The 16265-nt window shown below is 36.5% G+C and overlaps 1 protein-coding gene across 1 annotated transcript in view; it reads right to left on the bottom strand.

Moving 5' to 3' along the window:
* BRMS1L (BRMS1 like transcriptional repressor) overlaps positions 1–15630 on the bottom strand; it is a 42097-nt gene extending 26467 nt beyond the window's left edge. Inside the window, exons 1-4 of the mRNA XM_065906522.1 lie at positions 15357–15630; positions 11797–11887; positions 7946–8073; positions 6078–6157 (exon numbers count right to left, since the gene is read on the bottom strand). Coding sequence (XP_065762594.1) covers positions 6078–6157; positions 7946–8073; positions 11797–11887; positions 15357–15498 — 441 coding nt within the window. The 5' untranslated portion in view covers positions 15499–15630. The remainder of the gene's footprint in view (positions 1–6077; positions 6158–7945; positions 8074–11796; positions 11888–15356) is intronic.
* Positions 15631–16265: the final 635 nt, after the last annotated feature.

The following is a 16265-nucleotide window of genomic DNA, read 5'->3' as shown; positions in this document are numbered from 1 at the left end:
CAGTGATAAAGAATCTGCCTGCATGCAGGAGCTTCAGGTTTAATCCCTGGGTTGGGAAGATCCCATGAAGAAGGAAATGACAACCCACTCCAGTATTCTTGCCTGAGAAATCCCATGGACAGAGGAAGCTGGTGGACTACAGTTCATGGGGTGACAAAAAGTTGGATATGACTGAGCGACTGAGCATGCATGCACACTTATTAACAGTGATTACTTCTGCTTAGTAGATTACGGTTGCTTTTATTCTCTTCTTTAGACTTATTTCTCAAGTTTTCTCATCAAACACTTACTAATGTTATAATCAGAAAAAAAAATAATCAAATGAATTGAAAGCCAAAAAAAATCAGAGCTCTGAAGAGCTCTCACCAATTTTTAAAAATAGGAATGCTAACCCTGAACCCTAAGGGCCTGGTTGAAACCTTCCTACCACCTGCCACCACATCTTAAAACTCATTACCAGCTCCATGGGGAGGCTTAAATGAGATAACCTAAATAAAGCATCTCTACCCATCTTAGTGTGTGAGGCACTTTATAGTATTCTATAAATATGATTTTCTTCCTTAATTTGACACAAACCATCTGCTGCCTTGATTGCCTCTGTATACTCTCTGTGTGCAAACCTGCGTGAACCCGTCTAGTCTCTGGTCCTGGCCCTTCTTTTCTATCTGCTGCTAATCACACTTTTACTCTGACAACTGGCAGTATGCCTTCCTTCTTCCCACTTCCCTTGCCCTTCAGGTTATTTCCATTATTATTATATGAGTCAAATGAAGAACTAAGGAATAAGCAGGTACAAAGCCCTGTACAAAGTTCAGATTTAACACTAAACTACATAAATAACTGGAAAAATCAAACAAAGGATTTCAATCCTTGTTCTGCTGCTTATTAACTGTGTGACTCCCAAGCAAATTACTTAACCTCTCTGAGTCTTTGTTAACCTATTCATAACAATCAAGACAATTCCTATTCTATAAAATTGTTGTAAGGATTAAAATGAGAGTGAATGTAAAACACATAACACTCTAAATATTTAAAGTTCCTATTCATCTTCTATTTCCTATCTAAAATGCCCTTGAGCTACTGGTCAGTATTTTCAGATTAACTATATAATTAAACAGATTAATTATAATAGTAATTATATATTAAACATTTAAAACATCAAACCATAACTAAACCAGAAGAAATTGAGGTAAATATTCAGCATCTCTATGAAGAAGCGAGGACTTTCAAAGCTGAAAAAATGATGAAAGAGAAAGAATATCAATACAATTGCCTAAGTAAAAAACATTACTTAAATGTATCTTGTTGACTTTTATTTATGGCAATGTAGTACACTATATATTCACAAAAAACAAAACTAAATAAAACTTCCAACACTCTAGACATTCTAGATAGAATACCACAAAATATCTTTTTAAAGATATAGCTAATCTCTCAAGAAAATAAGAGATATCCCCAAGGATCAAACATAAACAAGGAGCTAGAAACCAGCATGCTAACCTGATACTGAAACTGTGGTTTCCTTGAGGGTATTTGCTGGTTACTGAACAGAAGAGGCATGGTTTTTAGTGGCTGTTTGGTTAAAAGAGAAAGATCTTGGAGGTAACTGAGATCCCTGCATGGTTCTGAAGGGTTACTACATTTTATGAAAAAGCTGACTTAAATGATCCACCTGAGGGAAATCTCTCAGCATAGAGCGTAAGTGGAGAAAAAAGTTTTCCCTAAACATGTATCATCTCAGGTCTGACTTCTACCTATCTGAGATTTAAACACAGAAAATCCCAAGCCAAAAAAACTAAAGTAGTCATGTGCTGGTGGCAGATGAGGATACCTGGCTAAAACAACTCAGCAGAAAAAACAGCAGATACTATTTGAAGGGGGCTTCCCAGGTGGCACTGTGGTAAAGAACCTGCCTGCCAATGCAGGAGACACAAGAGACAGGGTTCGATCCCTGGGTTGGGAAGACTCCCCTGGAGGAGGAAATGGCAACCCACTCCAGTATTCTTGCCTGGAGAATTCCAAGGACAGAGCAGCCTGGCAGGGTACAGTCCACAGGGTTGCAAAGAGTCAGACATGACCGAGCATATGCATGCACACACATACACACAATCTCAAGAGCCACGTCTTCTGTCCAAGGCTCACAGAATTCCTACCAATAAAGCCTCCAGAATCATGAAATAAGGAAACAAACTGTGAGGTTTGGCAGAAATAAGAAACAGCAGAATTAGGCTCTGAAGAATGTCTGATAATGACTTACTGAATAAAAACAAGAATTCACTATTAAGCAGTATGAAAGGCAGAATGAGGACTTACATATGACTTATTAGAGTTCCAGAAGATGGAAGTAAAGACAATGGAAGAGAGGCAATACCAGAAAAGTTAACAGCTGAGGAATTTTCAGAATTAATGGAGGGACTTCCCTGCCAGTCCAAGTGGTTAAGACCTCACCTTGCAATGCAGGCAGTGCAGGTTTGATCCCTGGTCAGGGAGCTAAGATCCCACACGCCTCGCAGCCAAAAAAACAAATAAACAAAAAAACATACAACAGAATTAATGGAAAACAAATTATAAGATGCAGAAGTCACAGCAAATCCAAGTCAGGAGAGAAAAATAATCCTGTAGAGACACACAGTACAGAAACTAAAGAACAACAAAGAGAAGAGTTTTTGCAGCCAGTGAGGGGAAGGGAAAAAATTATCTACAAATGACTGTAGGCATCTAGCACCCACTATAGAAAGCAAGATCCTAAAAATATTAATAGGAAATAATTGTCATCCTAGAATGTTATAACCCCCTTAAACTGTTATTCCACAATGTTTACAAATAAAACTATTTTTGAACAAATAAAAACTGAACTAAAAGACTTTCAGGGAAAGAATGCCTAGGATATTCTTAAAAAAGCAAAACATAAACCTGCAGGGAAGGGTTGCAGCTAAAAAACAATGAACAAGGGGCTGCACTGGTGGTCCAATGGTTAAGAATCCACCTTCCAATGCAGGGGATGTGGGTTCGATCCCTGGTTGGGGAACTAAGACCCCGTGTGCCTCCAGGCAACTAAGCCTGCATGTGGCAACTACTGATCCGATGCCCTCTAGTGACCCCTCATGCAGCAGTGAAGATTCCGCATGCCACAGCTAAGATCTGATACAGACAAATTAATTAATTTAATAATTTAAAAAGTTAACAAGTAACTACTATTAATAAAATATGGATAAACTTAAACAGAACTAAATCTATGAGATCAAAGTAATGTCTCATCTAAAGTATGAAATGTAAGAAATTGTGAACAACTATAACTTGCAATTTGGGAGGGAGTAACTGCAGTTAAGAGTTCTAAGGTCCTTTATATAGGAATTCTATCGAGAAGAACAGAGCTATCGATTGGTATTTAGATTCTACTAATGGAGGTATGCATACTGAAAATTTAAGATAATCTTTAAAATATAGAAATGGAAAGTGTGGAGGTAATCAATTAAAATAGAAATAGAGGACATACATTTCTGATGTAATTTTAAAACTCAATAAATCACACACACTTATCAAAAAAAGGTCAGAAGAGAATTTTAAAAAAGGATAAAGCAGAACAAATTAAAAACACAGAATAGGCTGGACTTAAATATCAAAATAATTGGACTAAATTTATCAGTTAAAAGACAAAAATTGTTGAATAGCTTTATTTTAAATCAAGATATTATGTTATTTATAAGCAATACACCTAAAATACAAGGCCAGAATAAAGTTGAGAGAAAAAAAATAAAGAATGAAAAAACCTTTTATCAGGCAGATGCCAAGCCAAATAAAACTAGGGTACCTGCTTTAACTGTCAAGACAAAACAGACTTTAGGGCAAAAATCACTGTTACAGAGATAGAAGGATAAAAAAAGGATAAAATATTACACTCATTAAAAATACAAAAATGTTAATATGTGTGTGCTAATACAGATGCTCTCTCTCTCTTCTTTCTCTCTCTCTCTATATATAATATGTATATACACATATATAAAGCAAAAACTGATAGAATTAAGGAGATGTGGGAAATTAAAAATCTCATTTACAAGAGTATCTAAAACAATAAAATACTTAGGAATACACTAAAGTGAAAGACTTGTATACTAACAATATAAGACACTGATGAAAGAAATTAAGGAAAATACAAATAAGTGGAAAGAGAGCCCACATTCACGGATTAGAAGACTTATTATTGTTAACATGTCCATACTACCCAAAGTAATTTAAAAAATCAATGTAACCTCTATCAAAATTCCAATGACTTTTTAATAGCAATAGAAAAAACAATCCTAAAATTCATATGGAAATACAAAGGATCCCAAGTAGTCAAAACAATTTTGAGAAAGAAGAACAAATGTGAGGAGGCCTCACATTTCCTAATTTTAAAACATATTATAAAACTACAGTAATTATAACAATATGGTAACAGAATAATACTTAGACCAATGGAACAGAAACAGAGAGCCTTGAAAATAAACCCATGCATGTATGGTCAACTGAAGTTCACCAAGGGTGCAAAGAATACATACATCACTTTCACTGCAGCATTATTCACAAATCACATTATTATTTATATGATGATTTATTTATATTATTTACACTCTAAATTAAGAAAGGGTAACATGGTTGGATATAGTATCAATATATAAATTCACTCATATACACTCTTCAATATATAAAGCTCACTTTTCTAGGCAGCAGCAGAAAATAAAAAGTAAAAAAGGTAATTTTTAAAAAGCTGTTACTAAACAACAAATAAAATTAATAATAATAGCAACTGTAAGAAGAAAGAGAGCAAGGTAAAATTATTAGGCTATTGAGTCATCAACTTACTAGAATGAAAGCTGTAAAAAGAGAAATTGTGATACTGGTGCAAGAGGAGTCAAAGAAACCACTGGAACAGATGGAAAAAACACTAAAAACAAGCCAGCACGTATGTGGATATTTGGTAAGAAAAAGAGATGGAATTGTTGATTATTGGGGAAACAATGAAGTATGTAATAAACAGTGAGATTACCTATCCGTAAGCAAAGAAGTAAAATTAGATCCATACTTTAATCACACACAAAAATAAAATAAAGGTAGTTTAGCAACAAAAAGCAAAATTTCAAATTTTAAAAGAAAACGTATCGTTTTACTCAAAGTGAGGAACACACAAGAAACATATATAGTATTATAAAGGAAAGATGATAAATTCAACCACATTAAAATGTGAAATTTTGTTTAAAAGGTCATCAAAAAGAGTGAAAAAGATACCCCACTTCCTGGGTAAAAATATTTGCAAAGCTTATAACCAGCAGTGCATTTGTATCCAGAATAAATGAAGAATCACTACAGTTAATGAGGAAAAGACTAAAAGCTCAACATAAAGAAAGGCAAAAGATATGTACAAGTACTTCTTAGAAAAGAAAATCCAAACAGCCAGTAAACATTGAAAGATGTTTCATCTCAGTTATAACCAAGAAAATGACACAAGCTCCATTATTTTTATATCTGTCTACTCCCAGTATTTTAATAGTTTATAAAGATATGGTACATTAAGATAAGAATCATCACAGAACTTGTTCTTATTTTCACTAGTTATTTATGATCTTGTCTAGGTCTTATGAAAAGTAATCGGCAAAATCAACACTATGTTTTCCAGTGCTCTATAAACAGAATATAGAGAATCCATTTTTCCCCCATAGAGAATTTTGCCCTAAGATGTGGAAACAGATCTAAAAATTGAGAAATTAACAGAACTACTGTATATACATTTTTTGAGTCTTTAGCATTATACTAATTATACTATTTGGTGATGCCACATGACATAATCATTACAAAGTCTTTTAAGGTGACAGCTGCAAAACTTCTAAAATTATATCACTAGTTCTTTTGTATGATTCTTTCTTTGTGTCCTATTTCCAATACAGCTTTCAGTGAAACTGTATTAAAAAAAAATTGCATAAGCGGGCTGAGCTAAAGTACTATTCAATTTTGTTTCGTTTATTTTACTTTTTAAACTGCTGCACTCAGAAGAAGATTTGAAGAATTGAAATCAGCTTAAAAGTTAAGCAAAATAACAGTACCTCACAATGCTGGCGAGAAGCTTGAATTTCACATTCATATTTGTTCTTTACAGATTCTAAGCAGAGCTCTCTATAGATTCCTGCAACCAAACACAATTACTCTGATTATGTTAGCAATAAGGAGTTTCATTATCACTTCCCTGTAAGAATTCTGTCCTATTTTATAAAATGAATCAAGAAGAAATTGGCAGGTCTAACTTTACCTTTAAAAACTAGAAATAATAAGGCTCAGTCAAAATATATGTCAAAGAAGACTACAAAACTAAGAGTTTAAGAGCTAGAGAGAAACTACACTACAAATTTTAGTTCTTACCCATTTTTCTAAAGAATACTTCTAAATGCTTGATAGAGAATGATTAAAATGAAAATAAAACTCTTCACCTACGAAAAACGATGTCTCAGGACTCATAAGGGAAACAGAGTCAAAAAACTCTGGTTTCTCAACATATATACCCAAACTAACAACTGGATACCATAACCATCGAAACCACTCTTTTTTAACTATTACTTATTTTCAGAGTCCAAAGCTTCCAAGAAGACTAAGTGTATAAACTAATATAACAAAATTTATAAATTAACACAATGTTTGAGTGCTCCTGACAGAGCTTTACCTAGAGGATGGATGGTCAAGAGAGTTTAACTTAAGAGGTACCAAAACAACCACATAAAATAGGCACCCTAAAAAAAACACATAAAATAGGCCATGCAAGTACACCATCACAAAAATGGCAAAGAGGTCTAGATGTACATACTTAACTCTATGCCATAGCTGCCCCTAGAACTGCAATACTCTTTCCTGTAGAGTAAAGGCAAGGAACAGATATCTGGAACTATGCCTTCAGCAACACAATCACACACACGACTCTGGGTACAATCAAAAAGTAAAGGAGGCCAGTTAGTAGCAAAGTGAATAACTGACTCAAGTAATATTTTCAAAACATTAGGAAGTCTCACTTAGTTCTTTTCAAATGTCAAATAAAACTAAGGACATGTTTACTTTTAAGGATGTCTAAGTCAATATGCAAAGATAGCAGATTAAGCATCACATTATCTATACACTTAATATTAAGCACTCAAGACTAAAATTCAGTTTAAGGAGGATTCAGTATAAGAAGAACCTATTATCAACAATGCCATACGTATTATTCATAAATAACAGGTGTATGAGGATCAATGATTGTTCCCCAAAAAGAAAACAATCAGTATCTCCAGTAAATTTCAGTTTTTAGTTTTACTGTGAAAAATCATTACATGATCTTCAAATAGACATATCCTTTGTTAGGCATGGTAGGACACAATTCTGAGGCCAGATCCCAGTTACAAACAGAAGACTGAAATTTAACCACACAAATAAAATACATCTTCATTTATTCATAGTCACAAACGCATCACCAAACTATTCAAAATAAAAACTTATGACTGAACTACAGGTTTGAAGGTTAATTCCCTGTTCTTTAACATCCTGATCAAATTTTTTTTAATGCTTTATAAATAAGAACTCTTTATCACTCTTAAAGATGAAAAATACTAAGAGGACTTAAACTGAACATTAATAGAAAAATAACTATGGTAGTAACAGTATCTCTTAATGGAAATATCCTGGTTTCTAATTATTTCACGTGTAGAAATACCTTTTCAACAACACTGTGACCAATTTGAGGGCTTTTTTGTTTTAACCCTCCACAGCAGCAGAGAAAAGCAGGAGACATTTAATAAAATAACTATGGGTTGATTGATAGTATAATAATCTGGTCAATGTAAATACATTTGTACTTCTATTAACAACAACCACTCATTTGATGAACACCTTTTAAATCTATTGAAGAATTCATATTCTACTATATGGAAAAGATGTTTCACTTTCCTACCTGCTACCTTTGTACGAATTTGCATATTTTCTTGTAAAGTTGCCAGTGGTTCCAAATATTCTGGTGCTTTTCCAGCTATGACTTCTTGTAGTTTTGCATCCACCTGACTTAATCGTTCTTTATAAAGTCTTAACAAAGCAAAAATTAAGATATTAATTTTAAAAGCCCAGCAAAGGCTAACAATTTACCATTTCTATACATTCTCTCTTAATATCCTTCATATTCTAATAGCCTAACAAATGTATTTTTTCCTTGATCTCAGGTGACAAGAACAAATAATTACATCATTTGACTTTTATGCAAATAATCACAAAGAAATATTTTTCTATTTTTTAGATATATTGCTTTTTAATGGTTAATTTACAAATCAAAAAAAATACAACCAAAATAACTACCTCTGAACACTGTAGATGTTTTTAACTGCAGAATAAATCAATTCTAAGAGAAAAGGTCAAATAAACACTGAGTTTAAAAGGAACAAATCATTTTGAGTAAGTTAGATACAGGCATTACTAGCTGTCAGAAATAAATAATTCCCTGTCTCCTCTCCAAATCTCCTGAAAAGGAGTCAGTATAACAATATTCAGCCTACTTAATTTTTAAGAGAACAAAGAAGAAGCAGAGTGATGAAGGTAAAACCAAAGGCTAGGGAACTTAAGACCTGGCATACTCAGCTCATCTAGACTGTGAATGAAGAAGCTATAACAACATGAGTTGCTCAGCAGATGGGGAAGTGAAAAGTGGAGGAAAGAATCCCCGTTGCTCTTTTTAATAGTCTACGTGCAAAGAGGCCTAATGTAACAGCTGTCACATCAACACCTTCAGTGTGATTATCAAAGATGGTATGTGAGGCAACTCAATGTTTATTTTTACCAATAGTCCTGCAGGATAGAACTTTTTTAACAAGAAAATGTTGAAACTGTCATTCTTTATGAGAAGCGTTTCTAACCCTGGTTTTGTGGCATTTCAAAGATATCCTAAAATTTCAGAGCAGATTAACAATTTAAGATCATTATGTAAAAAAATTTTTGCCATTTATTACTGCATCATAGGTGAATATCTCATAATACACAAGGATGGCATGTAGTAACTCCCAGGAGAAACCACTGATCATGATTATAGCTGTTTGTATAAATAGCAGTTGACTATTGAAAACATGATGATACTTGGCGTTCATGTAATATTCCACTCTTTCCTCTTGAAAATACCAACTAAGACAACTAATATTGCCTATTATTGATCATTATATTTAGCATAGCAATTTATATAATGATTTTAAAGGAATAAAGCAAGTTTGAGTGTTCATGCTAGTTAATATTCTTTTTTTTACAACCAGAAAGGAAAAATTATCTGAATCAACTTCCAAAATAATACATTATCATGTCTGGGTTAAATTTTTCTAAAACTCAACATACAATGTATGAAATCCAAAAAGTATAACATGATACTAATGGTTTTTGAAATTATAAATACAACTTCAAACAAAATGCTAAAAACTAATACAAAAGATGACTGCACCTGAAAAACATCAAACTCATACAAAATATGGATAATAAGGTATCCTGAATAGGTGAACATCCTGAATGAAGAGGATATGTGAATTATCAGTATTCAATTAACTCACTTTAAAAAAAACAGATTCCTCAAAATCAGTATAATTTCTACAACCTTGGAATCAAGTATAAACTCATCAAAGGCAAGGATCATGAATCCTGCAGCAGAAACCACAATACTATTCACAGAACAGAAGCTAATTAATGTTTGTTGGATGCTGAACACGGAAATGAATGGACACTTGGGTGGGACAAGTCCCTCTTTCTTTTTTAGAAGGTGGAAGAACTCACCTTCCACCACTTTACAAACTGCAAATTGTGGATTTTCTGCCTTAGGAAAGGAGTGCTATATGTGCCCTATAGTGCTAGAACAGGCAAAGTAGGATATTTATTATTATTATTATTATTATATTTCCCACCTCTTCCAAAGAGGATTTGAGACAGCTTAAAGAGATACACAGTATGAGAAGACAAAAATAAAAAACAAAGAAAAAGGGTAAGACAAAAAAATAATTATAAACCTTGTGCCAGGATTTTTTTTTCAAAAACATATTTATAGATACCAATTCCTTGAGAAAGAATCCTATTAAATAGTGTTAATGAGTCTACTTTTAATACTTCCAGAAATGAATAATGCTGATGGGGGAACTGGCTGGTGATCATGGTGAGCCATGAGAAAGCAAAAACCAAGGCAACTGCCTGCCCCAAGGGGAACAAGATCAGACCAAATGACTCACTAGATGCAAACTTCTCTTATGTAATATATTACACTAGAGCTTTACAACAATTTTCATTTCTTGGATAACCAAAAAAGGCTCTATAAAAGCTCAATACGTGTATCTTAAATAACTGTTTTAAGAATCATTCATTCATGGATTTCTTATGCTAAAATACAAATTTGCTTCCTCTTTTCCAGAATGATCCCAAATGAACTGCATGAACTCTGTGTGCTGCCCAAATAATGGATTCCTGGGAATCCAAACTAATTTTAACTTCAAAGTAGTAATGTAAATCTTTAGCATTAGAAAATATCATGCTTTTTAAAAGCAAAATTTTACACTATGGATTATTTTGGATTGCTTATATTGTCACACTAGCATAGAACATTAACTATATATTCATCACTAATACCAATGAAAGTTAACACCAGAAATGGCATAAACAGGATTCGTTTGGTAACGAAATCTGTCTTATTTCAGGCTGGCAATTCCAGATATTAAATGGGCTTTCATCTCTTCTTTGGGCCTCTCTAGGGAAGAAGTAGGAGAAAGAGAATAAACAGCAAAATCACAAAAAATCCATAAACTAAGAGGCAGCTTCTGAATAAGTTAAGCTATCTATGGTCTCAAAGGTTTCTCCCTTTCATTTATGTTTCCTAAAGTATATCATGCCCCATGACCTTGCCAGCAAGTTCCAAACTGAATGTTCACCTTTAAGATTTCTTTAAAATCTGCATCTATTCTATTCTCTCCAATCACTGGAGCCCGTTCTTGCATTACCAACTTTACATAAGAGTTCTGGCATTATAAAGAGGGGGGAAAAAAACAGTATCTGTAAACACACACTACATGTCAGACAAATGGCTGAGAATTTTATATACTGCTCATTCAATCTTTACAGTGGATAATAAAGAACCTATTACTATATTTTTAAAATCTGTCAAGAAAGCCTGGATTCAGGCCCTGTGATTCCACCATGATTCCTCCAAAGTAATGTGCCTTAGTGGAAAGAACACGATAGCACCTAAGATGCAAAGCCTGGCTTAATTTATCACCCTCTGATAAACTATGAACAAATCACTTAACCTGTGTGATCAATCTTCTCAAGAGTAAATGAGAGATAAAACTATCTTCCAACCTTACAAACTAAACAATGCATGTGAAAACAGGCAATGTATACATTATCCAATGTTAAGATATAAATAAAAATCAACATGCCATCTCTTCGAAATAATCAAATTTTTTAAAAAATGTTATCTTTATCCAGTTATTTAACAAAGGGATGAATGAAGCATATTAGAACCAAGGGTGCAGCAATCCAAGGAAAACACTTTCATTACCAATACCCACATAAAAATCTTATTAAATTCCCCCCCCCCCCCACCAAAACCAGCCTCAAAACCCTTGATTAGTTAATGAGGCCTTCAACAGGCAAACAGTTGAAGCCTTTTTCAGGTCAGTCAGTCCCATACAAAACAAAAAGGAAAATAGTTTAGAATGAATATAATTTCTCTCATGCCAGTATACATGTGCCAAGGTTGAGATTCAGTGACAGTGACCTTCAGAAATTACTACTTACTGATCCTTGAGATCGGTAAATTGTTTTTCAAGATTGGACATTTCATCTAAACATTCCATTCTTCTTCTTTCACAGTCTTCATCATCCATTTCTGTTAATAAAATGCAAATATCAAAGATAAAACTAATGCTATGTTCCAAATACATCTGAATGTTAATTAGAATGGTTAAAAAAAAAAAAACAGAAGAAGTACTTTAGGACTTAAACATTTATCAAAAGTAATTTCCACTGTAGATTTAATGTAAAATACAGATAAGAGTTAAAACAGTGGCTAGTTCTTAATTTTATTCATTTTTTCTAATAATTGTATTTATTTGGTTTTGGCTCTGCTGAGTCTTTGTTGCTGTGCGGGCCTTTCTCTGGTTGCAATGAGTGGAGGCTACTCTCTAGATGCGGCACGTGGGCTTCTCGCTGTGGCAGCATCTCTTGTTCCAGAGCGCAGGCTCCTTGGAGCGAGACTCCAACACCTGCAGCACTCAGGCTAAGTAGTTACGACTCCTGGGCTCTAGACCACAGTCTCAATAGTTGTGGTGTATGGGCTCAGTTCTTTACAGGATGTGGGATCTTCCCAGATCAGGGATCAATCCTGTGTCTCCTGCATTGGCAGGCAGATTCTTTACCACTGAGTCACCAGGGAAGCCTCTTTATTCACTCTTAAATCATTTTATTAAAGGGCTGATGGGGCAGGGGTCCAGCGGTTAAGACTGTGCTCCCACGTGTAAGGGGCACAGGTTTGAGCCCTGGTCAAGGAACTAAGTTCCCACGTGCTGTGGCACAGCCAAAAAGGAAAAGGCTGACCTTAAACTGTGACTGTAAAGTAATTAGTCCACTTTGGGCTTGTTTTTCACCAACTCACCAGAACTTAAGCACCAAAAGATTATGTCCTTTAAAGGTTAATATTGCTCAAGAATACTTATGGATTTCCACTTACAGAATGCTCACATGGATAATTTGCGAGTCAAATAAAAAAAAGATTAACCTCATTATGTTCACCACAGAGCATCTTGGTTTCCTACTCCTAGGCCCCCACTGTTCCCACTCCCCAATTACAGTCAGTCAGTGAGAAAGAGGAAGGAGGCAGACAAGCAAACTTTTCAAGGAAAACAACGGACAGCTACCAGCTCTCTCCTAGATTTCAATTGTCTGTTTTTGTCAATACATCACATATAGCTGACAACATCAGAATAACTTAAGCACAAAATGATGTTCATATTGATCATCGTCAAATAAAGGTCAAACTATGAGAAAAAATTAAATTATTTTCAGTTACTTTCTACAGCAAGAAAGTATGATTTTTTTTTTAATTTTTCTGAAATAGATTAAAATTATTTCTGACTCTTCAGAGCTTATTCCTTCACTCTTTAAAATGTGGTCCCTCAAGATGATTCACTCCCCAATATCTCTAGATAGAGTTTTTCTGTAGCCTTAAGACTGGCCCAGTACCAAGGCTGGAGAAGAATAAAACTGTGGGAGCTTAACATGCAAGATAAATGGTAGAAAAGAGATGCAAAAGCAAATGCAACTGAAAAATTTATTTAATTTCTTTGTACTTAAAAAATCTGACTTGTGCTTCAAATCATTATCGTAGTCTTCATAAATTAATGTGTCCATTATTTTTTGGGACAGAACAAAAAACAGTTAAAAAAAAATAAAAACCCACAGGATCAACATAAAAATTAGAGGCAGAATTTTAGTAGATAGATGTCATTTTGAGAGATCCTGACTCCCATAAAAACAAAAACAAAGAACAAGTGAAGATAAAATGTTTTACAGATCCAGAAAACGTACTCACATAAAGCATAGATATTCTCTGTATTCCTCACTTTTGAAATCTCACCTATTTTCATGACTAAGCAGGTGAATTCCAAACTAGGCTTCTCATCCCAGGCAGGTTCCAATGCCACATTACCACCTGTCAGTTGGGCACTCTGACTCAAATATACCATCAGGACCTCGAAAACAACATGTCTTTCATGCTTTCATCTCAAATCTTTTTTTTTTTTTTCTGTTTCTGTTCAAACTACCACCATTCTCCTTGTATTTGGGTTTTTCTTCTTACATTGACTCCTAAACTTGTATTCATCAATCCCACTTTCTGCTTTTTTTCAAGTCTTTCACACCTATATCTTTTCCTTTTCTAGCTCAAATCCTTCTGCCAACCAAACTGGTTTTCTCACTCTTTTAAATAAAGCTTAAGCTCTGGCCTTGCACTTTTTCTTATATTGCTGCTTCTACAGAAACACCTGAACTTTACCACTCCAATCCAAATTCCACCCATTCTTCAAGATAATTTAGGTAATCCCACTAGCCTTTGCTGACCACCCTGTACTGAAAAGATTTCCTCTACCTCTGAATTTCCACAGTATTGTTTATAAATAAGCGTTCATTTGGCAATTGAATCAAGTGGTGACCTATGACAGCTCTTTAATTGTGGTCAGATCATAACTATTTATACCTTCTACTGAGTAGAACCCAATACTGCAAAAGCAAGTCACTCAGAAACACTTATTCGGGGTGGCTGATTTATTGACTGAAATTACATACTTCCATGGAGGTTTTCTCTGAAAGGGAAGCCTAAAAAAGAGAGTGTCACAGTGATAGGCTGTCGTCAACCTGTCATCAATCCTTGCTTCACATGGCCAAAATCAGGCCAAAACAAAGAAATAAGTCTCATCTTCATCGTATGGATAGAAGGAAAAGAACCCAGGTAATCATAAATTTCATTTCTTTTTAAAATAACCATTCCTAAAAGATTGCAAAAATTGATTTAAGGTGTTAACCTGCCCCCCTCCACTCTACCCCATCCCACTCCCTTCAAAACAGAAAACAAAAACAAATAAACAGACAAAAAAACCAGCACAAAGTTAGAAAAGATTGCATGGGAGAAGACTTGGAGAACTTCAAAGCTGCCAAAAATCAGCCAGTTATTTATAAGCATATGAAGATCTCCAATCGGTCCTCATGTTGGGCTGTTCTTCTCGGTCTTGAAAAGTTCACAGAAATGATGCAGATGACCCAGCTCCCACGTCAGCCCCCCGAAAGAGGACGAATGTCCAGTACGGACTGACACGCTGACTTGGAAGCTGACATTAATAAATTCTAAACCAGCCAAGAGCGAGTACCCTCGGGTCCCGACAACCCACACACGCTGAGAAGAGCTGCAAAGGTGCAAAAGAAGAAGTCGGCGGTGTGGGGAGAGGAGGCATTTCCAGCGTCTCCCAGACAAGATGCGGGACATTTTCCGCTCCGGATAGCCCGAGGCACTACCCGGAGGTCCCAAGGGCGGGGCGGATCGAGAACAGAACCGAGCATCGCCCGTGAGCCGGGCTAGTCCAGGCCCGCGCCCTGCCCCGCCCCGCCCCGTCAACCGGGACCCGCCAGGAGCTGGGCAGCGCCCCGCGAACAGCTTGGGTGCCACGGAGGGCCGGGAGCCAGTCTCCGCCCCTTCCCTCTCTCCCCGCCCCGCTCTCCCAGCAGGACGCAGCTGCCCGGCGTGCGGAGAGCGGCCTGTCGCTAGCCTGGCGCGAGGACTCGGGGTCCCAGCCCGCTGGGTCGCGTACCTGAGCTATCTCCATCCTCGGAGACCGACGAGCTCTCGGTGTCCTCGTCCTCGGAGCTGCTCCCCTCGTTTTCGGCGTAGTCCACCTCCATCTCATCGTGATGGTTCGTCTCCTTCTTATCCCCTCGGGAATGGACTGGCATTTTCCAGCCGCGCCGTCGCTTCCCACTCCCGGCGCCCAGCCCGGCCACCGCCGCTTCAATGAAGGGCGCGCCGAACGCCCCGACCCACCCAGCAGCCGAGCTCGTTCAGAACCCCCTCGGCTCCTCCCCGCCCCCGCCGGAGCCTCACAACCTAACCCGCAGGCTCAGCACTGAGAGCTCTGCCATTGGTGGAGGCAGCCCTCCCGAGCCGGGGGCCGGAGCTAATCCTGCTCCGGTCCGGTTGGCTGCCGGTAATTACGGCGCGGCCTCGGGATGTGTGTCGGGAATTGTAGTCCTTACTGTTCAGACCTGCAGGGGCCGCCGGCTTCGAAGCTTCAGCTACCCTGATCGCTTCTCACCTCTGGACTTCAAGTCCCACAAGGCACGAAAGCTGCCAGACTCGGTCGCAGTTTGTAAACTAAACAGAAACAGATTGTGAGATTTTGGTCTGTGTTTATTCTTTTCCCGCCAAGTGCTTGTCTGAGCTTCCAGGCCATCCAGGATGTTACTGTCAGATGTGAGAAGGTCTTTTGCCTGAGGGTTTTTCCTCCTCTTTGAGGCTACAGGAACTGGAGAAATGTCTCTTTAGCAAAGCCCTTTTATTACCACTATTAAACTATTGTTGAATTAGTTTCTGCAGACAACTTGCACTTTCTATGTTGCACAAAAATCTTTAAGTTACTCTTGAAACTTTTGCAATATGAAAGGAAAGGAAGTTTTATCTTGGCACTTTTCTCTAGTATCTTTTACATTTGTTTTTTTTTACC

The sequence above is a fragment of the Muntiacus reevesi genome, chromosome 15, assembly GCF_963930625.1.
Source record: "Muntiacus reevesi chromosome 15, mMunRee1.1, whole genome shotgun sequence".
Classification (NCBI taxonomy): domain Eukaryota; kingdom Metazoa; phylum Chordata; class Mammalia; order Artiodactyla; family Cervidae; genus Muntiacus; species Muntiacus reevesi.
Note: the sequence above shows the minus strand (reverse complement) of the source record. Positions and strands in the feature narration are given on the sequence as shown.